General features: G+C 47.7%; 1 protein-coding gene across 4 annotated transcripts in view; it reads right to left on the bottom strand.

Moving 5' to 3' along the window:
- The window catches only part of CAMSAP1 (calmodulin regulated spectrin associated protein 1), a 32,548-nt gene extending 10,126 nt beyond the window's left edge, over nt 1-22,422 (bottom strand). Inside the window, exons 1-7 of one of the 4 annotated variants that reach the window (XM_063174806.1) lie at nt 22,298-22,422; nt 13,584-13,746; nt 5,653-5,915; nt 5,305-5,466; nt 4,587-4,667; nt 3,609-3,641; nt 310-451 (exon numbers count right to left, since the gene is read on the bottom strand). In XM_063174806.1, coding sequence (XP_063030876.1) covers nt 310-451; nt 3,609-3,641; nt 4,587-4,667; nt 5,305-5,466; nt 5,653-5,915; nt 13,584-13,746; nt 22,298-22,366 — 913 coding nt within the window. In that variant the 5' untranslated portion in view covers nt 22,367-22,422. Of the gene's footprint in view, nt 1-309; nt 452-3,608; nt 3,642-4,586; nt 4,668-5,304; nt 5,467-5,652; nt 5,916-13,583; nt 13,747-14,393; nt 14,482-15,200; nt 15,240-22,297 lie in introns of those variants that run through there. The other 3 variants (XM_063174808.1, XM_063174809.1, XM_063174807.1) reach the window with 3 other exon arrangements.
- Nucleotides 22,423-26,884: the final 4,462 nt, after the last annotated feature.

Genomic DNA, 26,884 nt, shown 5'->3' with positions numbered 1-26,884 from the left:
TGGCATTGAAACCAAGCTCAGTTATTTGAGCAAAGAAAGCCACATCATATAAAACTGGAAAAGAAAGGATTCTTTTGTGGCTCATAATATACAGAACACAGTCTTCTAAATACAGTAAGTAAAAAAAATCAATATCCAAGAGAGATTCTTTTTAAAATGCAGATTCCATATGTGACCTGCCTCCAACCTACCATACTCCACTGCACATTAAATGTGCTGCATTTTAAATTTTTTATGTATTTCTAGTTCAGCTTTCAAAGCCTGAAAGTCTTTTATTCTTTTGATTCCCTCAAAACCTTTATTACATACCATCCAGTTTCATTTGCTCTGGACAATAATAGTGAATCACAGCTAGAAGAGCAGCACCATCACTACCATCCTTCATCAGATCTTCCAGCACAGGGAAATAGGGTAACTGCCTGCTGGAGAGGTGGTCCCTTCTGTAACGCACCTACAGAGAGAAACAAGGGTTCACATCATGCTGAAGAGGCTAAAAGACAAAAACCCCCCAAAAAAGCAAAGAAAAAGGAATCTGTGTTAAGCACTGAAAACTCTTTTCGCTGGATCCTTTCTGCCATTCTGCCCCAAGTCAAACCCAGCTGGCAAAGTTGTGCTTTTCTCCCTGTGGAAGCCAATTCTGAAGGAAATGGTGTTTCCCTTTTAATCCTAGAATGGTTTGGGTTGGAAGGGACCTTAAAGATCACCTAACCCAACCCCCTTGCACTGGGGCAGGTTGCTCACCTGCTATTCAGTCTCCTCATGGCCAGGAGCAATCTGTGCTGCTGGATTCCTCACTTCTTTCACACATTTTAATTTATTATAATCAATTTAATTCAAAACCCTTCCCCACAGATGCATGAAAGCAGCAGATCCAAAGAAAGAGACATGGGGAACTACATGAGAACACTTAAAGCTCGGGAGAAACAAAACACAGCAAAAATAATTCTGAGGGGCTGGAGATCTCTCATACCTTACCCACATCCATGGGTTTGCTGCTGTGCCCACAGACAGCAAAGTTCTCTCAGAGGGAACCAGAGCATGGCACATCTGTGTGCAACACAGGTGTTGTGCAAAAATAAAAACTACCTGTTTCAAATAGTCAGAGAGGAGGAGGCCTTGACATCCCCAGCAAAACTCCCCTTGATTTACTAGAGATCAAAATCAAGCTGTGGTGCAAAGCACCCTGCAGCCCTCAGGGAATTTGGAGCTGCCAAAGGCAGTCAGCTGAAGAACAAATCTTGGCATTGCTTCTTGCAAGTTTTGCAAGTTCCAGGGCTGCTGTTTCCTGAGCATCCACACACTATGGGAGGCTGTGTCTAAACTGAGCAGCAAAGCAGGTGGGAAAGCAAAAGCAGAATGCACTGCAGGGCCTGGCAGAAACACCTGGCAGTGCTGGGAAAACACCCCTTGGACACTTCAGGGCATTGAGAGCATTGGCATTGAACAGAATCTCCTGTCTGCTGTGCAGACACACCAATCACACACTGAGTCATCAGAGGAAAGCTGGGTTTTACCAACATCCTGCACTTCCCAAGCCAGCCTGGGAAGGCTCTACACACACACACACTCCTAGGTGTCAGTTTAGGATGGCACAGGCTGTGAAAAAATCTGTTCAGAGCAATGAAGATCCCTTGGAGCAATGAGAACCAGTTTCTTCCCTTTATTTTGCATACGCTACCCCAAGTTTCCCAAGGAACTCAAAGCTATCTCTGCATGCTAATGTTATTTTTTCTGTCCTTTTCCCAGGTGCAAATTGGGTTTTTCCCCAGCCTGGAGCACTGCACAAAGATGGAATGGGATGGGAATCATACTGTACCACACGAGCATATTCCACTGGCTCCAGCATGCAGTGAGATAGGGCATGCATCAGATCAGGCTTACAGAGAGAAACAGTGAGATATAGGATGGTGATTATTCAAACAAGAAACAAATCAAAGGCATCAGCAACATCCATTATGCACTAGCAATGTGGTTGTTAAGTCTGGTAGAAAAAGTGTGCACACCAAGGGAAATTGGTTAGCTTGAAAGGGTCAGCATTTATTCACTTAAAGTAAGCATATTAAAAAAAAAAAACCTTCAGAAATTCTTTTACAACTTTAATTCCTCCTGTAGTTAAAGTAGATAAAAATATTTCTTTTCCAATAGGCTTAAATGGAATTTAAATCAATGATAGTCAATACCAACAACTAAAATCTGTAAAGATTCCTTGTTTCTTTTGGCTTTGGTAAAAAACCCCACACATTTATCAAAGGGGGTTTTTATGGATTTAATTTTTTTTCCTCAGCTGTTATTCTCTTAACCCTTCAGTCTTTTACACTGAAAATTCTAAATTCTTCCTTATTTTCTAAGCCAAGTGTTGTGGTTTGTAACCCTCCTGCCCATGCATACAATGAATGACATTTGTATGCAGCAATTGCAGAAACAGTGCTACTGAAATAGAGATTATTCTATTCCAACCAATAAAAAAAAAAAATCACAAAATAAAAAAGCACAGAATTGACAGAACCTGGCAACAACTTTGACAGACTGCAAAACCTGCCAGTAAACCATTAAAATCCAAGTGGACTAGAAGCGAGACAACCTTTGTTTACTCCTTCCTTTAATTTCAGATATTTAAAGTTTTGGCTCAAACAAAGGATGAGGAGGCTGCAGTGGGACTGAGCTCCCCGTGGGAGGGCAGAGGGATCATGGGGAGGCTGCCTGATCACACCTGCCTTTTCCAAGTGCTCTGCCCTTTGGAATTAACAACTGAGACAACAGCTCATCTTCCCAGAGAGAAAATGAGTAACACCAGCTCCTGCAAGGGCAGGAGAAAAGGCATCAAAGCTGAGGAAAGCAAAGGAACAAAGGAAAATCTCTGAAATGGAAATAAACCCAGAAAACTCTGACAAAATAAAGCAGGATTTCTATAAGCACGATTTTGTTGGTTTGGGATTTTTTAAAAATTTTATAGTGGAATTGATATTCCAATTTCACACTTCAGCAGAAAGAAAAATGAGTATTTTGTTACAAAGTGCAAACTGCCTTCCCTCCCACTGTGCCAGCTCCAGGCTCCTTAACTGAGCACACAATCCCAGCAAACTGGGCTGGCCCATCTCCTGCCCCACCTCAGAGAACAGCAGTGCTCTGGCTCTGACAGATTCACAAATCTGCAGCACAGCAGGTGCAGGAGCAGTGTAAGAGCATTATTTAAGCACAAACATCTGAGTATCTTAACTATGGGTTCCAAGATTAGGCAGCCCTTTAAGCTGCCCAGCTTTTCTCTCACCTCAGTGTTGTCATCAGCTCCTACTCACACCAAACCCAGTAAATGCAACCATTTCAACTGGTAATTTTCTATTTTTTTTTTTTTTTTATTTTTTATTGCTACTCCAGCTCCCTGAGTCCTGCAGTGTGGAAGCAATTTGGAGGTGCTGCAAAGGGAGTATGCTGTGTGCTGTACAGTATGCAAAAAGCACGGCATGGAAACAAAGCCTGATGACCCCAAAGCTCACACAGGTGTTTTTCAGAGAGCAGCTGAGAAGCATTGCAATGGAAGCAAACACTCTGAGAAGTTTAAAAAGCCATGGTTTTGTGGATGACAACTGGTGTAAAAGTAGTTCACTTACAGGTACTAATTTCCAATACCATTTGGAAGGAGACTGCTCAGGAAGCAAGGAAAGGAATGTAGGAATAGGAAAGGAACATCAGCAATGCAAGTTAAAAGCAGTAATACTTAAATGCACTTCAGCAACAAACACTTTCATATTTCAGAGGCCTTGCAGCCTAGAAATTTAGATTTAAAGATACCAAATGAGACACAATAGCCAATAGGGTCAAATAACCTTAGACCATAGATCAGCTTGTAAATTAAGCAGCTCTTTTTTGATGAAGGATATTATTTTCCATAAAAGACACATAAAAAACCTTCACCACTAACATGAAAATTAAAGTGTGCCTTGTTCATAGGTCACACTTTGAGCCCTTTGCCTAGTAATGCCAATTCGAGGGAAGAATATGTTATTTGTAATTTAAGGTTTTATGAAATCACAGATTAGGAGTTCAGATAGATATTATGTTGGAGAAAGACCTATTTGACATTCTCCAGAAATGAAAGTGTGCTATAGTTTGCAATATTAGTGCATTCTAATATAATTTCAAGGGAAAAAGCTGGAAAAAACTACAAACACACACATATAACATTTGAATGCCAAGAGTATCCTTCCTGGACAGAACCTGAATAAGTCCCTAAATACACACTGGAAAAAGAACATGCAAAAAGAACATGCCCCAAGAGCTTTCAAAATATATAACATATATTTTGTGCTGTGAAAGCTGAGTCATATTTACCCACAGACAGTTGATACAGGTTATTTTAGTTGAAACAAGTTGTTTTCATCCTACTGAAACTTAAAGGAAAGTCAGGAGATACCAGTGGGCTTCAAGGCAGGGAAGGGCACTGATGACAGAGACAAAACAAAGTGCATGCAGAAAATCTCACTTTTGAGGATTGGAGCCCTCACACCTCCCTGACAAAGAAAACACTGATATTTAAATCCATTCATCATCAACACACAATATCACAACTGAAGACAAATTTGTTTTACCTTTTGATGCCCTGGACTTTCCATTAGTTGTTGTTTTAATTTAATCTCTTTCTCTGTTATCTCTCTCATTTTAAGGTTCACCTAAAAGAGAAAAATGAATTAAAATACAACTGAATATGTTTCCACAAGTGTCCTCCTTGCTTCTGTTACTTTAGTAGTAAATTCATGCTACAAACATAAAAAGTTCATAGTAAAGCATGGCACAGCAGTTTTCTAGACCAAATCTCAGTCAGAAGGAGCTGAAATCACAATCCTGGGTTTGCAAGGACACGTTCCCTTTGGAATGTGACTCTTGTCACTCAAAAGAATTAGAGTAACTTAACTGCTGCCCTTGGAAAAATTCCAGCACTTCTGTTAAATGTTCCACCAAGTCAGAGTTAAGTCCATCCTCTTATTTAGCATGAAACAAGGCTTCACCTAAAAAAAAACCCCACCAACCAAAAAAACACCTCATAGCAACTTCTCTGAGAATAAAGAATCTATTTTTTAAAGTTTTTGTAAGTTAGCTCCTGATTATCTTCTTTATTTTTAAATTTACCAGCTTTATCCTTCCCTAAGAAAAACAAGTAGAAGGGATGCTAGAAAGTAGATACTTGCTAAAGTACAAGGAAGGGTAGAAATGCACAAGTAAGAAAGGAAGACACACACCAGAATCCATTTTAAAAATCTGAAAGGTGACAAGAAAAGACAGGCAGGCTTTTCCCAAAGTAAATTTTACCTTGTTAATCCAGAAAACCATGGCATCCTCTAAATCATAGGGCAGTTCTTTTGAGGCACTGAATGTAGAGAAACGCTTGACACTGGCAACCACCTTCTCAATGCTGATCATTTCTACAGTGTAGGCCATCATAAGGGCATCAATCATTGCCATATGAGAACTCTGAAAGAGGAAAATAGAGAGGATTGGAAAATAAAATCCCTTCTAAAAATGGTATGTTCTGACTGTATTTAAACCAAAACATTGCTAAGGTTAACGACCCAGAAATTAAAATAGTAAACGGAGTGAAGAGCTCTTAACTAGCGTTAAATAAAAAGAAGATGATTAGGTGGATTTAATTAAGCGAACCATTTTGATTGGTGCAGAGCCCAGATCAGACTCAGCCACAGGTGTATCATCGCTCTCCATGACGTAAATCCCCTTGCGAGACAGCGCCTGGATCACGGACTGGTGTCCCTGCAGAGCTGCCACCTGGTCCCCCTTGAGGATGAGGCTGCACACGCGGCAGTAGAGCTCGCTGGAGAGCAGCAGCTTGATCACCGGGGGCTTGATGTGCTCCTGCTCGTACTGGTCGATGTAGAACGGGTCCTTCAGCTCCTCCGGGACGTTGTCTGCAAGGGCAGAGAGAGCAGTGACACGGGCTGGTCACCAGGAGTGGGCAGGCCCACGTGGGAGTGGGATTCGCATTGTATTTGGGATTTTCGTGTTGGATCACAGGTTAAAATGGGTGTCAGATGGACGAGGTTCAAATGGGTGTCAGATGGACAAGGTTCATCCGTATCTTCACAGCAAAATCCCAAAGCATCTGTGCACAGCGACTGGAGAACTGCAAGGCTACACCACCAACAGGGTCTCTAAACCAAGGCACCAATTTTTTAATGAATTTTGGCAATTCAGAAGGAAAAGACCAAAATATCTGAGTAAAACCTTGAACATTTCACAAAACAACCAGCTAATTATCTATTTTTTGTCAAGAGAATTAATCAAACTCTTGCAGCTTCCAGCTTCTAAATAATTCAAGCCTAGGAAGCAAAACCACTCCATTTAGAATAAGCAGGAACTTTAAACCAAGTCTAAAATGGAACTTTTTCTGCCTTGGCCCAATTTCCACAAGTTGTATGAGGATTTTATCAAACTGATCCTAGACCCTGAGTGTAGTAATTCAGAAGAAGCTAAAATTAGCAACACAGAGGGCCTCACCCTTGCACACCACCAGCCATAAACACATTTTTACTACTCCCAGCACAGCTCAGAGCTGGCAGGAGAGAAAGGCACTAACAACAACCAATATTCCAATCACTCTAAATATGTCCAAGACATCTCAAATCCATCCCTTGCTCTATATCCCAAAATAAATCCTTCTCCTCATGTTGGGTAATCAGCCTGGAAGCTATTGATCTTTATAACAACTGAGCAGGAATAATGAGAGTCTGCAGCTCCAAGAAAAATATTTTCTAGCCTCAAGTGTATTGTCTTAATAGAAGCCTGACATTTCCTAAATTTCAAACATAAAATTCTATTTGATGCTATCCAGTCACTCTGAATATCCTTCCCCAAAGTCACTTAAACAGTTCATTTTAAATACATACATCTATACTTAAAAGAATTATTAATTTGGCAGCATATTTACTTTTCATTCAGCTCATTTCCAGAATAATTAAATTTTCCCATTCCAAGAAACTCCTACCCATACATTGAGCTGCAAAATAAGGCACACAATAATTAATACTGCAGAGCATTTGGTGTTCATGAAGAGGGATGGAGACAGTGTTACTGCATGAACCACATCTCACTTAGATAAAAATATGCAGCAAACCAGTGTTGTCTAACAGCTCCTCAGACAGCGCTGGTCCTTTTTCAAAATGGGAAGAAAGTTTAAAAAGCTTTCTGAAATTTTTAAAAATTAAGATAATTATTTTTCCTTTCTCTGACACTGAACGTGACTTTCCACTGAAGGTGGTTGGAAGAGACAAAATAAAACCCACTGGCACCACCTAAGTAGCATTTGTTAACATGGCTGTCCATTTTTAGTGAAACACATAATAAAATCAAATATTTTTAATCTTCTTAACATTAGTCAACCTGACCTAAAATCAAAGGCTGTTGAAAGCTCATTCCAGTTAATGGCCATTCCCATTTCCAGATAGAGAACTTGAGCTTCCATTTCTAAAGAGTGAGGAAAGATGCAAAAATCCAAATGCAAAGCAGCTCATATAATTCAACATTTTAGTTCATCACAAGCAGCTACACCTTTAACAACCAAAGACACGTTGCTTTGTACTAGAATTATTTGTGGAAGGAAATAATACAAGCTCATAAAATATCCATGAGGTTGTACATCTCTGGCAGAGCATGAGCACCACTCCAAAATTTAAAGGCTTTTTTAAAAACAACACAAAAAAAATGCAAATTCCAAAAAGTCTGCAATCTGAAGCATTGGATGAGGGGTTTTGTTCCCACACCTGCTCTCCACCAGCTCAGGAACTGAGGTGACTGCCTGGAACTGGGCTGGAAGGGTGGACAAAGAGCCCTGAAATCCCTCCTGCCCCTCAGTCTGGATTTTCCTGGGGATTTTCCCTTCTCCACAAGGTAGAGAGACTGGGATTAATGTATAGAGTGTAACACAGCAAGGAAAAAGGATTCTCTGCAGCACTGACACGCCCAGCAGGGCAGCAATCCATAGGATTGGGGTCTTCACACACATTACTAACACAGGAGAGGCCATGCGAGCTGAGCCCCCCTGACAGGGGCAGGCAGAGCTCCCACATCAATTTCTGATTAAAGCAGCTCCATTTCAATGATTTTTAAAAGCCTTTTCTAGCACTAAATGGATCTAGTTCTTAGTGAGGAGATTCCATGTCACAGAAATCAATATGTTAAAAAAACCACAAACCCAAACAAACAACCCAGAACACACAAACAAAAAAGAAGAAAAAAAATCCCAACTTATATTGTGTCATTCAACCTGCCCAGTCAACAAACCTGGAATCTTTTTCTTTTATACTGAAGACTCCTCTAATTTCATGTTTCTGATCTCCACACAACTGCTTAAGGACTGAATGGATTTGGATTGACCAGGATTAAGGGTAGGGCTGGCTGGGAAGAACTTTTAGTACCAGGATTAATAATTTCACTTCCTACTATCCCAGGAAGTTATTCATCAACATTAATCCTCCCATAATTGCAATTTATTTCACTATAAACACTTGCCCAGGTTTATTTTTCACATTAGTACATAGAACACTTCTGCCTGTCACACATAGGAACAGCCCTGTAGCTGATTTATGTCCTGACTAATGATCCACAAAAAAATTAAGATATAAAAACCACATCAAAGCCCAAGAGTGACAATACTAACTTTACTATTTCAAATTTATTTCATGCTGGACATAGTGACAGGCACAAATAAAAGAGAAATAAATGGCAGGAAAACTTGTAATGAAAACAGGATGCTAAGTAAGTGTACAGTTCTGAGTTGGGAAACTTCCAAAAATAATTGATGTCCTGTACTCAATGCAGCTCTCTCAAAAGGGGTAACACAGAACAGACAAAAAAAGAGCTTTAATTGAGAGGTGTCTTCAATATTTGAAATCTGCATCTGAAAGTGCAACTAGAGACACTGATCTTACCTTTCACACCTGTTAATTATCCTTACCTGCAGCACCCAGGGCTGCTCCTTCTCCAACCCGTTAAAAATGACAAAATTCCCACACTGCCAGGAACCCCAGGAATCCCCTGTCACCTTTAGAACAGCTACACCCCATCAGATTTACCAGTGCTAATTAAATCACACACCATGGCCACAAAGCAGCCCCTGATATCATGGGTGCCTTTTCTCCTCACTTTTTATGGACCAGAAAAACCAAAGGTGTCACAGGCTTTGTGCTTGTGTCACTACAGAATGTACCAATGCTCTTTTGGAAGAAAATGTCCCAGGCTTTCCAAGCCCCAGTTTCTATCAGCATCTTTTCCAGCACCTTCTTTCCATGACCTATAACTGAACTTGGAGGTTAGAAAAGGTCTGTTCATTAAAAATTGAGTTTTTACACATTTATGCCTTGGATTTTGGAGAAAATCAACACAAAAAATTAACTCCTGAGAAATTAACACCCAAGCTGTAGCTAGAAAAGTTTCTGCTTCAGCAGTTTAACAAATCATACTAAAGGAGATTAAATTAAATCTTTTCCTTATATTTTGCTTATAAAAAGCCTCCAATTGAAATTTTTCATTCAGCCATTGTTTTGGTCAGTTCCATGGTATCAATGAGTTCTAGTATCTCAAAAACTGTCAGCTCTGAGTATAAATCTTCAAGTACAAAAAAATCCTTGAGAGGATTACAAAAATAATTCAACTTACAACAACTGTCAGAGACACAATTATTGCCAGACTCCCCTTGCTTCAGGGGAGGGAGCATTTCTTTATCATCTCCCTTACAAAAACCTGTTCAAAGACAAGCACCAGATTCTGACTCGATAAACAAAAATACAGTAATCTGAACAAATTTGACTTATCCCTTGAAGTGAGAGGTGGATCCAGCCCAGATGTTATTTTACCTGCAGAAGCATGAAGAACTGGTTTCACCTGGAAAGGGAGCCAAGCTGTCCTGGTAAACAGCACGGAGCTTATTCACATTCTGAGGAGGATTTCATCAGTATCAGTATCTGTTCCCAGAATTATTCAGTACTGCTGAATGGCCAGGCTGAGCACTAACTCCACCTTCTCAGCACAAGGACCACCAGAATATAAATATTTTGTGTTGGTTCTCATTACAGCACTGAATTTTAAAGCCTGTAAGTGATCTGGAACAGGACACATGAAGATTTATATACAACAGGCAGGAAAACCCCAAGCTAAAGGCTCTGCAAACTGCTGGGAGAGTGACTGCACTTATTACCATATCTTTTGATCAAGGATAAAGCCACAATCCTGGATAAAGCAGAAGAAACAAAATAATAATTATGGGATCCTTCACCCCTGTAAACTTCACACAATAATACTCAGTGTTACCAAATACAAGTGGTTACCAAATAATACAAGTGGTACCAAATGAAACCATCCTGAGTTTGTTCTTTCCAACTGCTGCTGCTCCAGTGGGGCTGAAGGGCCATGTCCCCTTCCCACTGCTGTGAGGCCTCATTCCTGCCTGGCAATCTGGATCATTCCAACACTGTGGAAAAGTGATCTGCCCATGGAGGGCTTGCCAAGGCCCCCCAGCCCTCCCACACTCACCCTCTGTCAGATGCAGGTCCCCACTCTCAGTGGCAGCTTTGCTCCTCAACCCTGTAAACATCAGGAGTTCCAATTCCCTGAAGTGGCTGTTGGGCTCTCATCAAAGTCTGAGGATGAAAAAAGCTAATTCTGGTCTAATTAAACTCCATTTTCTCAAACCACTGTCTCAGCCAAAGGGACTCAGAACCTTTCCAGGCTACAGAAGGTTTCCAGATGTGCCCAGGGTGAGAGTGATCTGTGTCAGTACTCCCAGATTTATTTGGGGAGATGGATGACAGTGAGTGGAGAAAACCCTTCCTTCAACCCATCCCTCCCCTCTGCCTTCTGGAACCCAGACAAGCAGTTGTAGGACCTCCCTCTGGAGCCCATCTGTGCCAGCCAGGAGCTGCAGGTTTCCAGGAACAAACCATCCAGCCCAGCTCCTGTGCAAGAGGAGTTTGTGTAGAATTCTGGCAGTGTTTGTGTAGCTGCTCCGTTGTTTGGCTACCAAAATTCTCTTTTCATGGCCAGAAGGTGAAAAAAAAAATAAGGAGGATGCATCATCTCGTATTAGCAAACAAAGCAAAGCCCAAACTAGGACTTCAAAGTGTTTGTCATGCATGTTCCCAGTGATTTGTCCTTGAGGAAAAAAAACAGAGGATGAATGAAGAATTTTCTTATTTAAATACCAGTTTAGAAGCTGAGAATTCAAATATCCTTTAGGAGCAAAGAGGAAATAGAGTTGCAGGTAGAACCTGCAGTGATGAATGACTTTCAGTAACAGTCTACACCAGCATCAAATTCCTGGTCTTGACCCTTTCCACTCTTCACCATGAGCTCAGCCTTACCTGAGCTCAGATGAAAATGAAATGCACCAGAATGTGAAGGATTAGGGCACAAAATTATGTCAATTCACAAATCAAATCCAAATCTAACATTTCAGAAAAATATTCATTCACTTGAAGGCCGTTATGGAAACCTGGTAAGATTTACTTCAGAACAGAAGTGTTTAAATGTTACAAACAGATAAGCTTTTTTTTACCAAAATAACCAGAAACAAGTCTAAAATAATAAAAAGTCCTCAAGCCCTTTAATCTGCATAGTGAGATTTTAAATAATAAAATCACAACTGATTGTAGCTGCCCAAGACTCACTGAACAACAGCCAATAACTTAAAACTAAAACACAACCCTGAGAGATGACAAGTAATGTGTTAAATTCAAGTATTATTCAAAATTATAATCACACAGGAAACCTTCTTAAACCCATCTCTCTATGAATTAAAGAGGCTTATAAATTTCTAGGGATTGTGCAATGCTATTCCAGCAGTAATGGCTAACATGTGACAGAGACTTGCAGGAGCCATTTCAAAAATCAAACTACATTTCCACGGGCCACAGTCCTGCTAAGACACACACAGACACCAATGGGGAAAAAATGACTTTTTCCTATTGTTTGTGGCATTTAAATGTTGTTCTTTGTAATGTGAAGAAGCCTAACTGCAAGGAGAATAACTGGCAGAGGCTGATGCAGCCAGAGATCCCAGCTCTGCCACGGGAAAAGCTGATTCTTTTTGGCTTTTAGTCACAGGAAAGCCAAATACTTTTACAACCTGTGTTGTCAGGAGCATAAACAGACTCGCCATTAAGCAATTAACTGGTCCAAGAGGTTCAGACAGAGCCCTGAGTGCTGGAGCAGACAGCACCCAGCAGCACGAGGCCACCGAGCTCTCTCTGCAGCGTAGGATCCGTGCCAGCCCCTGCCCATTTAGGATCAGCTCTCCTTCGACACAAAGTCACAACATAAATAGTGCATCCCCAGGTCTGGAACAGCTCTTTTATCAGGGATGGCTAAAAAGTTTCAGGAAATGTTACAAACAATTCCAGTAAGTGAGAAATATTTACAGCAGGAAGGGCTGTTCTGTCCCTTTGAGTTATCAGTGCTCCACTGACACCCTCCCAAATTCCCACATTTTCAGACATCATCTGATCCGTGGGGTTTTTGTGCCTCTTGTTGCTTGTAAACCCCATTATTATTTTTTTTTTTTTTTGCCCACAATCACCAAGATGAGGGAGACACTGACAGGGCTGGAAATGTTTAAGAAGAAAAATAATTGATAAAAAATATTCCAGCACGGATTAATATTTAATGGCAGGAATGGACCACTTTTCTTCAGCCTTGTCACCAAGTAAGCCAGTGCTAATCCATTAAGCATATTATGAGTTTGGAGAATTAGACTTAGATTAACAGGGCCACCTCATTTTCCAAAACAAGACTCTATACACGTTTTTATTATGTCTTTTGTTCTGAGTACTGCATCCCATTTCTTCACAATGAAGCTACTTAAACTCCAGATGCATCTTGTACAGCGAGACAGATCTAGTTCAAAACAAAAGAGCATATTTCAACAGCTGCCAGAAAGCACTGTACAAATATACTCCAAGAATATTTATCTTTCCACGTTTGACAGTAAAAGTTGATGGCAATGTGAGGGAAGGAAGAGCTCCTCTATCCCCTACAACCTGCTCTTTAATGTCACAGTGCCCCAACTACACCTGCTCATTCAACATTTCTTTCCACAAAAGAAGAATGTTGCTAAACATAAATGGATTGTTTTTTAGAACGTTTTGAATGTAAAATCATAATGTGATATAAAAGAACTTCTAACTGAGCATACAAAGGGTGTCAAGGTCCCAGCATCTGTTGGCCAAGACGACCAGACAAGGAAGAACCTAAAGCCTGGAGGGACCTGGGGCCTGCAAGCAGTGACATAAAGCCCTGTGGAACAAAGTCTGCTTAGCTAAAGCAAGGATTTAAACATTTTGAGGCAGGCAGTTCTTGCCAAGCACCATCTGGGAGCATTCACCATTAGCTTTGCTGATTCAGGGCATCTCATACAGTCCCGTTATTCCTGTTTAAGGTATCAGCAAAGATACAGTATGACAGGAGAACAGGCTGCCATATTATTGATATTTAAAACAAAGCCAAATTTAATTACTCCTCAAACAGCAGGGGAGACAGAAAAAGCAAGAACAAAATCAAGAATGACTTCTTGACGGAGGTGATCTTACCTATTCCGTAGGCTTTAGCACAGATCCATTGTAGATTAGCAGCTATTTTTGCTCTGGCTGAATCATAGAGCTCCAAAGGGACAATCTCAACTGCACTATCTGTCAGAGCATCCATTTTTCTTCTGGTACTATCTCCACCCGCACAAACATCAACATCCACCATCTAAAACAAAAACAAAAGGCAGAGACTTTTACACGAGCCGACGATCCATTCTAAAGGCACACAGGAGAGGGGCTGGCCAGGCTGCACACAACAGGCCCGGCATCCTTCGGGATTTCCATCGGCAGGGCCGATGTAGCGATTCCAAAGCCGCTCGGAAATCAAAAGGCATCGGAGCCCGGGGCGAGCATCCCTTATTGTCAAGGGCAGGGCCTGGCTCGGCGAGCCCCGGGCCGAGGCAGCGGAGCAAGGCGCAGCCCCGTCACCTGCCGCTGGGATAAAGGGAGGATGGGGCTCTCCGAACAATGCGGGCAGGTACCGCCGCCCCCTCCCCGCCCGCGGGGCCGCGCCGGGGCCGGGGCAGGGCCGGGGCAGCACCTGCGGCTCCTTCCCCCGCCGCGCCCCCGAGAAGCAGCAGAGGCTCCGCGCCCGCACGCCCATGGCCGGGCCGAGCAGCGCCGGGGGCCGGCGGCGCCCCCTCCCCGCATCCCCGCCCCACCCGGGCGGAGGAGGAGGCGGCGGCGGCGAGGGCGGGGGAGGCGGGGAGGGGGCGCAGCCCACCCGGCGCCGGCTCCGCGCAGGCCCCCGCCGAGCCCCCGCCGCCGCCGCTCCCCCCCGCCCGCCGCGGCCTGCAGGCCCCGCCGCCTCACCTTGCCGCGCTACCGCCGCCTCATCCCCGGCGCGAGGAGGGGGCACGGCGGTGCCCGGAGCCCCGGCGGGGCGGGGGTGGGGAGGCTCGGCGGGCCCGGCGCCCGGTGCCGGTGAGAGAGGCACGGACGGAGCCGCCGCCGCCGCCGCCGCCGAGGGGCCGCGGCTGCCACAGCGCTCGGGGCCGCGCGCGCGCATGCGCCCGCCTTCCGCCCCGCGCGCGCGCCCGCGCCCTCTCTCCGACCCCCCCCTCCCTCCCCGCCCGCCGCTCCCGCCGCTCCCGCCTCGCCCGGCCCGGGGCGCGCGCGCGCGCGCTCGGCGGGAAAAGGGAGAGGCGGGAGGGAGCGGGGAGGGGAAGCGGGAGCGCCTGCGCGTGCGCGCGCGCGAGGGGTGCCCGGCCGCCCGCCGCCCGCGCGCCAGGCAACCGTTGCCATGGAGACCGCGCCCGGCCCGCGCGCGCAGGGAGCGCGGACCCGCCCCTCACGGCCCCGCCGCCCGCGCGGCCCCTCACGGAACCACGGCCCGTTACAGATCCCCGAACCCTCACGGACACACGGCCCCTCACGGAGCCGCGGCCCCTCAGGGACACACGGCCCGTTACAGATCCCCGAACCCTCACGGACACACAGCCCGTTACAGATCCCCGAACCCTCACGGAACCACGGCCCGTTACAGATCCCCGAACCCTCACGGACACACAGCCCGTTACAGATCCCCAAACCCTCACGGACACACAGCCCGTTACAGATCCCCGAACACTCACGGACACACGACCCCTCACGGAGCCACGGCCCCTCAGGGACACACACCTCTGGCACACCCACGATCCTCATGGAGCCGCCCCACCTCACGCACCCACAACCATCACGGTCCCTCTGCCCTCACAGCTCTGCCCTCTACCCCATCTTGACGGGCAGGTGGTGACCAGGGCTGCTGTGGGAGAAGCGGAGTCCAGCCTGTGGGAGTTGTGATGGAGAAAGAACGTCTTTGGTTAAAAATGGGGGGAATGAGAGTGACTTGAGCTGTGTCCCACTCCTGTGACCTGTCAGGCAGGTCCTGGTCCTCCCAGCCCACAGCCCGGGGGAAATGCAGGGGTTTGGGAATCAGCTCCTGGGTAGGAGGTGGAATTGGGGCTGCTGAGCCCCCATCCCCATCCTCACCCTACGGAGTCACATCCCAACCTCCCCTTTGGATGTAGGGAAGCATAGAAATGCCAAAGAAATTACCTCCCCGCTAAAACCACCAGCCCTGGGAACCTTTAGGTGCCTGATAGATTCCTCTGTACCAAAGCAGTCATTTTATTAAGTGCAGGAAGGGTTGAAATTTCTCTCTACTGTCAGCACAGCTCAATAAAACACTGGATTTGTATCAAAAAGTACCAGCAATACTTTTCTTCATGGTATTACAAATAATATCCTTCAAGATTTGCTGAGTTACTCCCTGCTCACCATCAAAGGATATCAGACAGTTTTTCAGGCCAAAACCTGACTTACACATCTTATGTTTCTTGGCAAACAGAGAATTTCTTTCCCTGATTTATGTTGCGATCTGTAACAGCCGCAAGAAATGTGTGACAGGTTCAAGACGTGGGGTTTTTTTGCTGTTAGACACACTCTTGTCTCTCAGCCCCATCTCCCACTGTCCTGCAGTCCACACGGCAAGCAGGGGTCACAGAGTCCTAGAATAGAATTATGGAATATTCTGAGCTAGAAAGAACCCACAGGATCAAGTCCTAGAGTAGAATCATGGAATATCCTGAGCTGGAAGTTACCCACAGCATCACTGATTGCAGCCGGTCCCCGCACAGACACGCAGCCATCCCCATGGCCTCCCTTGGATGCTCTCTGACAGCTTTAGATCCTGCTTATCTTGTGGTGCCCAAAGCTCTCTGCAGTTTTGGCCACCACTGTGTACCAGGCTCGTGATCAAAACCGGATCCTGCAGATTAGCTCACTTGACAAGAGACTTTTAGGGCTCGTCTGAAAAGTGAAGCTGCATGATTGAGCTTCGAGCCTTTAATGCCTGCGCTGGCCAGATGAATTATCTTCATATCCATCTACTGAAACCATGATTATAAGTTTAGCTGCACAACACAATAGCAGACTGACCTTATTCTACCTAATTTTGTTATGATTCTCATAAATTATTTTCCTGCTGCATGTAACTGGTAGATTATATGAATATTTCAGAATCATTAAAGATTCATTTGGGTCTGTTTTAAGATTTAACGTTTATTTCCCTGTGTCTTCTCAAAGTGCAAGGGGAGGGCATTCTTTGTTTATGTCACCAGGAAATACAATCTGGTGTCCAAAGGTTATTCCAGCCTCCATCACTCTTCCATATTGCAGGATTGTGTGCAATTAAATTGTCTTTGCAAACAACCTGCTGGTTGTTTAATAATCTCTGTTCAAAGGGTTTGGTTTTCAACACAGTCGTTACAGGCTCTCGATTTGTGGGGTTATCATCAGAACAAGCTGCTCTTGTTTTTAGATTAAGCATTAAGGCCGAATCCAAATCCCCTTATATTTGAGAAGAATGTTTTCATTTTCCTGGTGGACTGGGCAATAGGAACAGAACAGCCCTTGGATTCCTGGAGCAGGTGACCTGTGTTGAGGGTGAAGGTGTAAGCAGTAGAAAACTGACCTGCATCTTCCTCTGACATATTTTTCCTTGAGGTAGAGAATGGATCCAATTGTTAAACTTATCAGGAGAAAAAATATGCTCTAGGAAGGTGACAGAAAACCCTCACAAAACCAAGCCAGTATCACCGCAAGTCCTGAAACTCTTGGAATAAAAAACGGAAAAAGTACAAAGCGGAGCGCTCTCCTTTCCCAGGCCTCTGCTGCCCGGAGGATCCTGGCCCTGGAATTCCCTCTTGCTCTGCCCCTTTTTCTCCTCTCTGCACCTCTTCCAGTCTGTGTGGAATGTGCTGCCACTTCTTCCTCTGTGGTAATTCCCTCAAACTCTGCTATTGAGGCCATTTGCATGTCCTTAAGTGGAAGCCAAAATTGATGTTTTGGGAATCTTTCTGGGTGATGATGAAGTGGTTTGTCAAGAACTCGGCATCATCCCACACCAGCGTCCTCAAACTTGTCCTGGAGATAAAAAGCCTGCATTTAAAGTGGGAGGGTCACCAGTGCATTGCTGAGTGTGTTTGCCTTTTCCATGAGAAAATAAATGACTCTCCCATATTCAGCAGCAGCAAATTCATCTGTAATTTGCGTGCTGCTTGTTCCTTTCTGTGCTCCAAGGCTTTTCTTCTGGAAGATGGTAATACATTGCTTTTGTACATGAAATAATTTTCCTATTAGTCTCCTGGATTCCTCACGCTCTGAGTGGGTGTACACGTGAACTGACACAACTTGTCTTCCAGCAGAGCTCTAAGGTTAATTACTGGCAGGCAATGCCTTTGAGAAATCACCATATTCACTCATGAATATGACACTCACTGCAGGTAGCAAAGCTGGACCCTTGTGCTTGTTTTCTGGATAAAAGCCTGGGATTTTGGTTTCTTCCACCTCCTTTCAATTATCAATATTGAGAGACTACAAATAGAATGAGAATATCAGTTCCCAGAATACCTGATGTCCCCAAGGACAGATCTAAATTAATGCTGTAAAAAAATATATCTTGTGTAAAAATATAAATGTGCTGTGGCCTGGGACTTACAGGCTGAAGATAGGTCCTGGTTATGTAGAAGAAGAATGGTTTGGGTTGGAAAGGACCTTAAAAGATCATTTTGTTCCAAACCCCTGCAGTGGGAGGGACACCTTCCACTATCCCAGGTTTCTCCACGCCCCATCCAACCTGACCTGGAACATTTCCAAGGATGGGCAGCCACAGCTTGTCCTCAGCAGCCAATAAAGGCAGGTGGCTCTCTCTGGGAAGAGATTTTTTGCCTTCAGTCTTGCCCAACAGCTGCTGCCTGTGCTCTGCAGAGCAGGGAGAGAAAACACTCAGATGAATGAACATTTCTATCTTTTATCCTTGCAAAATCTCCAAGACAGCCATGAGAGCTGGGGATGGCCCCAGCAGAGCAGCGAGCAGCTCATGCTCACTCACAGCCCTGGCTGCTTGCAGCTCTCTCCTCAGGGCCCTATTTTCAGCCTGGACTAATTTTGAACCCTGCTGTAGCTGCTTGCCTGTGCTTAGTTCTGCAGGGCCTCGTTTGCCCCGGTGCTGAGCACTTAATATCCCCAGCCAGGATTGACTTAGAGCCTGGGCACAGCCCGAGGTCACAGCGTGGGGCCAACACTGGCACGGCCTGGGGTCTGTCTCCTCTCTGCCCATAAGATTTGGTGTCCTAAACATACCACGGAGATCAAAACAAAAGTTACATCTTACTAGAAAATCCAGAAAGAAAAGGAGATGTGGTCAAGAAGACATTTGAAATATCTCCTGACTGACAGGAGCCTGGGTCCCATCACACGAGGGGGAGTGGGAGGGCTGGCAGCCTCCTCATGCTCTCGCTGCTCTGACAGCTCCACGTGTCTTTTCCTCCCTTGTACAAAGTAGTTTCCTGTGACAGCCCATCGGGGAGGCAGCCTCGGGGAGCAGAGAGCAGGACATTATTCCTGGTAATGGCAGCGTCACTTCAGTGCCATTCCCAGCAGCACGGGAACGTTTCTGAGGCGCAGCGCCGCTGTCAGCAGCTCCTTATCTCCACTCCTGCGGCTCGGCAGGAATATGCAGCGGCAAGGCCTTGTGCACCAGGGAACCACAGGCCACGAGCAGCATTTTTCATGTAAATAAAGAAAACAAATGAAGTGCAGGTAGTAGGGCTCTATTTCATTCATGCTTTTGTGTTATTCCAAAGGTGATGTATATGCAACTCAGCTGTTATGCTGATGAGTGCAACAAGTTATTCAGATTCATTTCTTTTTCCGCTGCTTGGAGTGTTTGATGTGTATCAAACCCCAGAAATGGGATGGGCAGGGAGCACAGGCAGCTCTGCTCCTCACACAGAGGGGCTTCCCCCAGCCAGGGACAAGCCCCATCACATATAAAAGAATACTTGTGTTCAGCACTTATCTTCAAAGTGCTGTGCAAACATTAATTAATGACTCTGTTATTGCCAGGGGGAAGAGCTGGCAGAGGGAGGGGTGACAGCTCACCCTGCCTGCCTTCCTTGCTGGGAGCCAGAGCTTCCTTCCCCAGCTCTGGGAAGCTCCATCCCCAGGCCTCCGGTTACCTCCAGCAATCACAGCTCTGGAAGTGCTGCTGGTGGGTTCTGAGCGCCCACATCAATAACAGGAGGGGGTTTCATCTCTGAGATATTTTTATCCATGAGATTATTTATTTTTGAAGTCCCTGGACTATGTTTAGGAGGATAATGGGTCAATAGCACTCAAGCCCAGCAGGTTCTCCTGGGAGTCTCATCCCACCATGCCTTGTCATTCCTCAGGCACCCCCAAGCAGGGAGACCCCAGGGACGAGCTGGGTGAGTGCTGAAAGGGTTCTGAGTGTTGTTATGATCTAATTAATGAGCAAATGAGATGTTTCTATCTTTCTATGTATCTTTATATTCATTAAACCACTTTTAGCAACTACATTTGGGTAGTGCTCAAACAAATCAGTTTCAATGGGGACTGTTGATTTTTTTTCCCCAGATGATTCCTTTCTAAAATGCATTTTTTTCCTAAGGACATTTTGAGTAAAACTATATTTACCACAACTGTACAACTATGCAAAGACAGAATGACTTATCACTAACTTTTTCACCACTTAAACATTACAGGAAATTAATGAATAAGTGAAAGACAGGAGAAAAAAAAACAAGGAAAAAATAATTGTATTACAATATACAACATCTTTCCCCTGCTCCTGGCTGTGCAAGGTGCAAGAGCCCAGAGCAAAATGGAACATACTCAGCATCACCATCCCAATAAATGCCATTGGGATTGTGGAGCAGGACGAATCCCTGGCACAGGAATAGCCTGGCATCCATCAGCATGGCACAGAGCCCTCCTCTTGCCATGAGCTGGCACGTGGTTATCCTCAAAAACAACATCCTGATCCCCTGCTAAGCATTACCTTTGGGAATCCACAGCCAACTCAGCCAACCCTTTCCAAAAGGGTTACAACACAGTGATTTTACCAAAATGTTCTACATCCATTGCACAGAGGGAGGGAACAAATCCAGGGCTGCCTTGTTCCAGGCCCCCAGGGGATGCACAGAGGCAAACACTGCCTGCCAGGCCCTGGAAAATCCATCCCAGCCACGGGAGGGATGTACCTGACCCAGCACTTCCCATTCCCTGTGGCAGATTTGAGCTATGCTCCTGCAATACAGAGGATATTTTGAGGACAGGGCTGCAATTTCTGGATTTCAAGGCTTGTTCCTCCACAAATATAAACCTGGGTCCAGCACAGAAACTCGCTCTGGGTGATTTTGATGTGCTTCAGTCCAGCAAAAACAGCCTCAAAAGCAAATGAAAGCTCCTCTAATTCCCCCACAGCAGGTCTGGCGGGGGTGGGCAGTGGCTTCCCACTGCATTTTGCCTCATTCCTGTTCAGTATTTTTAGCTCCTGGTTTTCTGGTGGGATGCAGCTTCCAGTTTCCCTTGCTGCCAGCTCTGTGCCACAGCCAAAGGCTTCACCTGGCAGCCCTGTTCCCTCCTGCCCTGCCTGCAGGGAGGTGCCAAGGCAAACACTGCCCTCCTCACCCGCTTGGGCCCCAGCCAGCTTGCACATGCTCCAACACTCTTAAATCTGCAGCCAGACAAATATGGGAATGTACAAATTAGTCAGAGGGATTGAAACATCTCCATCCTGCTCATCCAGGTCTTATTTACAGCAAGAACTTGACGACTGTAAAATTGAGACACCGAGCAGGAAAGCAAACCATGCCAGAGCCTCTGATCCCCTGGCAGTGAGCTCCGGCTGATGGAGCTCAGATCAGGATCCAGGACAGGGGTGGGCAGTGGCCAGCCTGGTCCCCACACCCCTGGCAGGGATGGCAAAGCCCAGGGGCACACAGTGTGTCCATCCCTGCTGCAGAGCTGGGCACACAGGGGGTCCTGCATGCCCTGGGGTGCCCAGCCCCAGATTCCCCTCACAACACTTTCCAACGGCCTTGGAGGTTGGCAGAGATGTGGGAGGAACACAGCCCCACACCAGGATAGGTCTGAGCAAGGAGAGTGACCACAACACCATGAGCAGTACCTGGGGATGGGCACAACACGGCTCGTGATGGCCCCATCCTGCTGTGACAGGGCTGGCCCCTCTGTCCCCATCCACAGAGCTGCCCACTTGGCCCATCGGCTGCGGGTGCTGCCCACACGGGTGGGGCTGTACGGCCCTGGTGCCATCACGCTGTGCCATCCCAGCCCTGGTGCCCCGTGCTGTGCCATCCCAGCCCTGGTGCCATCACGCTGTGCCTTCCCAGCCCTGGTGCCCCGTGCTGTGCCATCCCAGCCCTGGTGCCCCGTGCTGTGCCATCCCAGCCCTGGTGCCATCACGCTGTGCCTTCCCAGCCCTGGTGCCATCACGCTGTGCCACCCCAGCCCTGGTGCCCCGTGCTGTGCCATCCCAGCCCTGGTGCCATCACGCTGTGCCTTCCCAGCCCTGGTGCCCCATGCTGCGCCATCCCAGCCCGCTCCCCACGCGTGCCAAGGCTGCTGCCAGCCCAGCACCCCCTGCCTCAGGCTCCATTCCCTCTGGGGTTCAGAACTGGCTGAGAGCAGCCCGTAGCCCTCAGCTGGCCTTGGAATCGGGGTGATGAGACCCCCAGGAGCACGGGGAGAAGGGGGTGCTGCAAAGGACGCCCCTGTCCCCGGGGCTGGGGCACTGGTGCCGCTGTCTGTCCTGCCGGGCGGACACACGGCAGCTCCGGGACCCCGAACCGCCCAAAGCCCCCCGGGAGCAGCCCCTCACGGGTGAATCCCCTGCAGCATCACTCACTCACCGCCGCCCGCCGCCGCCATCCTCGCAGCCTCGGGGGTCGCGGGGGTCCCGGGGCAGCTCCCCGTGGCATGGGAGCCCATGGCACGGCCCGGGCTCAGCGCCGGGGGGCTCGGTGCCCGGCGCTCCCCGGGCAGGGCTGGGGGCCGCGGGGCAGCGCTGCGCTCCCCGGCATCGCCGGCATCTCCACGGCAACTGCGGCTGACTCACGCTCCTGCCGAGTGACATCAGGCGTGCGGAGGAGGGGGCCGGGGGCTGCGGGGCGATGCCGGCACCAGAAATTCCCGCTTTGCTTTTGGTTAAAGCTGCGAGGTTTTGTGCAGGGAAAGCGTTCAGATGCAGCCCCGCAAGGCAGTGCCACACCGGGGTCTTGGCTTTTTTGGTTTTTTTTTGCAGGAGAGCCACGGAGTCAGGAGGGGGAAGATGCTGGAGAACGTCGGCTCTGAAAGGTGCCCAGTGCTGGTGGTGTGGTGGGACTGGGACAGAGCCAGAGGGACAGATGAGATCCTGCTCCCCCATACTGCCCTTGGACCTCAGTTCTGCTCACAATGCCCCAGATTAAGAAAACAGTTGAGAAATTACTTACTTTGGCTTCCCTTGGCACCAGGAATGGGTGAGGGTCTCTCCTCAGAGGGGATGCACTGAGCCCCTCACGTTCAGGCCCGTTTCTCCTCCACATCCTCCCTCTGGAACGCTGCCCTGCCGTGCCCAGCACTTGTGTCCGGCATGGTGGCAGCTGAAAAGGGACCAAAGCCTGGAAACCGGTCAGGACCAGGCAGGAATGTTTGCTGGGCACACACACAGGGTGCTCAGCACCAGCACAAACCAATGCTGCATACAGAGGTTCTTCAGGGGGATCTGGCAGCACATTTCCTCAGAGCTGGGCCATGTGGGGTTTCCTCACGTGCCAGCTGGTAGCCACAGCCAGGAGCACTGATGGCTCCATCCCTCCACTCACAGGCTCTGTTACACTGACCCTGATGAGGCACAGGAAGTATTTTTAGTGGGATGAGAGTCCTGCACGAGGCTCTGTGCTGAGCAAGAGCAGCCAGTGATGCAGCAGCTACATCATCTCCAAAAAATAAACTTTTATCAACCCTCCATGGGAGCAGCCCCCAAGGCATCACAGCCCCAGGCAACACTCCCCACCAGACCCCTCCTGGGGGCTCCTGGGCATCCCTCCTTCCATGAGGCTGGGATCAGGGAACCCAACACTTGGGGATTTTATTTTTAGCCCAGCAAACTACAAATACAGCCCAGGGTAACCCATGGGAATCTGAGGGACTGCTCGGCCCGGGAAGTGACAGCGCCAGGGAAACTGAGGCTGCCAGAGCTGCAGCACCAGAGCTCCAACAGGCAGGGCTCTGTCCTGCTGCCAGACACCTGGCCTGGATGGAAACACCTCAAACCTCCTATGGATTGGGCTGCACCAGGCCCAGGGCTGCTGCAGGGGGAAAAAGGGGCTGGCAGGAGTGGGTGCTGCTTGTCGCTGACAGGAAAGGGGAAAGAGGGATGGGGAAGGTTCACTGGAGGCTAAAGCACAGATTTCAGGGGGAACTGTGCATTTTTTCTTTTTTTGGTGAATGTTCCCAGTGTGTGGGAGCAGGGGAGTTAAGTGCCTGTCTGTGAGGACGCCAGGAGTAGGGGGGTACAGGCAGAGAGCACCCCGTGATTCATCCCAGGCACCCTGGCAACCAGCTCCTGTTAGGGGGAAACACAGATGGAACAGGGATGCTGCAACACAGATCCAACAGCATGGCAACAGCCACCTGGTGTGCTCTGAAGGATGATTTTGAAGGTCTGAACTATTCCCCTCTCTTGCACACCTCATGGAGGAGCTGCCTGGGGCTTCTGGGGGTCCAGCAGCTCCTCAACCCCACTAAGGCCATGGGGACAGAGCAAAAAGTCTCATCCCAGCCAAGAAATCCAGAGAATTGTTCAAAACTCCTCTCCAGCCCTTGCACAGCAGGAAGGGGCTGAGGTTGTGCATGGCTGAAGCAGCAGGGTCAGCACAGCCCTGGGGTTGTCCTGCACAGCCACATCGAGGAGGAGCTCAATAAATAATTCAACCAAACCTGGGGTGTGTGGGAGCTGCTGTGGCTTCAGGACTCCCGGGCACAGATTCCCTGAGGAGCAGCCCTTCCTCAGAGGGCAAAAAGAGGTTCACAGCTACATAAATGTGGTTTATGCCCAAGCTACAGCTCATAAGGACCAAGAAACCACATGATGCATAAGCACAGCAAGTCTGCCATGAATAATTCAGTCTTGGGGTGCAGCAGCAGCCACACACCTGCACAGCCCCAAAGGCTCCAGCAGCCCTCACCAGGAACAGGGGTGAGGCCTCCAGAGCCACCACTCACATCCGGCACCCAGAGCTGAAGCAGCTCCTGCTCCACACTGCTTCCCAGAGTGGGAGAGCTCCTTATGCGACTGCTGATGGATGGGTAACAAAACCTGTTGGAGAGCTGGGACTCTCCCTGTGGCACTGGGGAAGCTGCAGTGCTGCACCCCAGGGTGCAGGGTTGGTGCAGGACCCCAGCACGAGGGGTTTGCATCACACCTGCAGCCCACAGCTGGATGCGCTGCTGGAGCCAGCAGTGACCCCCTGGGATCACAGCTCTGAACTCAGCCCTTTTATTTGGGCACCAGCTTCTCTGCCAGGCATGTGAATCACAGCCCTGGCTCACAGAGCTGGTCACCTCTCCAGGTTTATTTCAGTCCAGCTCGGTCTGGTCCAGCACAGCTCGAGTTACTGGAGTCCCTCCCGCCCCAGCAGTGCCCAGATTCCTGGTGACACTGGATCTGCAGGGCTCGGGCTGTGTCCCAGCCCAGGTCACACTCACTGGCACTCACACTGAGCTCACACACGTACACTGCAGCCCTGCCCTCTTTCCAGCCATTTTCCAGGACTCACATCCAGCTCACAAGTCCTACAGTTGAAGTGAAAGCTTTTGAATTACAAGAGAAAGTATTTTCTCCCTTAATTCTGCTCCAAACTCAATTTCCCTATACCAAACCATCCCCAGCAGCCTCCAGAGCTGCTGTTCCTTTGGCCAGTTCCTCTTATAATAAAATCAATTCTAAAGAAAGGCATGATCAAGCAGAGAGCACATGACAGGATTGTCACCAAGGGGACGGCAGCCTGGCCTGAGCTCACTGGGCTGTCAGGGCACAGGAGCTCCCAGGGGAAGCATCTGCTGCTTCCATCTGTTTCACAGGCACAGAATGGTTTGGATTGGAAGGGACCTTACAGAGCATCTTGTTCCACTCCCTGCCACCAGACCAGGTTGCTCCGAGCCCCATCCAACCTGGCCTTGAACACTTCCAGGGATGGGGCAGCCACAGCTTCTCTGGGCAGCTTCTGGAACCCTGTCCAGAGGATTTGATGCGCAATTGTATAATATTCTGCTCCTTTTTAAGAGGCAATGTTGACCATGACCATGAATTCATGGGAGAGAATGAACACAGGGAAGGAGGAAACCCAGCCCAGCCCTGGGATGGCACCGGCACAGCGCCCACGGAGCGCTGGGAACCACTCTTGCCACACCGCTGTGCAGTCAGCAATGGCTCACCCTGCCAACACCAAGCTGCTTCTCCACAGCCCAGTGCACCCTGTGCTTCCCTTCCCACCCTTTGTGATGGATTTGGGCCCTGCTGGAGGCGGCTCCTGGGCTGGAGCTGCTGCTGATCCCTGCTGGAGCACCCCGGGACACGTCCCTGTGCCGAGGGTGCTCCGGGAGCTGCCAAACACACGCCAGCTCCAGCCCCTCCTGTCACTCACACAGCAGCACCTCTTCATCTTTAAGGTGTGGATCTCTGCCCAGACCTGCTGTACCAGTTCAGGTTCACAAGTGTCATTATCTAATGATACATCCCCAAGCTGCTTTAAGGTAATTTTTTTTTGTTTTAATTGTAAATTAGTGGAGAGCCAAACCTTTAAATTGTCCTGCTGCTGTGCTGTGCATTACAGCAAACCTGAGTTAGGGCCTGACACCACAAACACCTGCATTTAACAGCACCACATTTACCAACGTGATCTGAACAAGGAGCATTTTGATGTCTCACACTCTAATCCTCCATCTCTCATGGGACACAATGAAAATCACTCTGAACTCCTCAGTAGCTGCTAAATAAACAGGCAGGTTCCTTGCTCTGAACGTGGAAGAAAATGCTAATTAATTAAAAAACCCCAAATGAACTCTACAGATTCTCTCCCCTTTACAGAAATAAACTCACATATTTACACCCCCATCAGTTACCTCCAAGGCACCACAGAAAGGGCCAAGGCTTGGAAGTGCTTCCCAATCTCCCCCAGCAGCGCTGGCACCACGACAGCCAGATGGGAATTTTGGTTACGCCATGTGCAAGTTGCTGCATCCCACCAGCTGCTGCTTGCTGGAGCTGATTTCCTTAATGAGGGTTCCCTTGTTGGGAAAGAAAAGATTTCAATTTGTCATTCAACAACTGTCAAGATAAATCCATCTTCAGTGGCATTGGAACATCCCAGGGGATCACCAGATCATGTTTCACAAAGCCCTTACAATCAATCTCCCCAAGTGCAACTTTTCCTGAAAAATAGAGAAATACCTTC

The sequence above is a fragment of the Melospiza melodia genome, chromosome 22 (assembly GCF_035770615.1).
Source record: "Melospiza melodia melodia isolate bMelMel2 chromosome 22, bMelMel2.pri, whole genome shotgun sequence".
Taxonomy (NCBI): Eukaryota; Metazoa; Chordata; class Aves; order Passeriformes; family Passerellidae; genus Melospiza; species Melospiza melodia.
The sequence above is the reverse complement of the archived record's forward strand: the minus strand, read 5'-3'. Positions and strand labels throughout refer to the sequence as shown.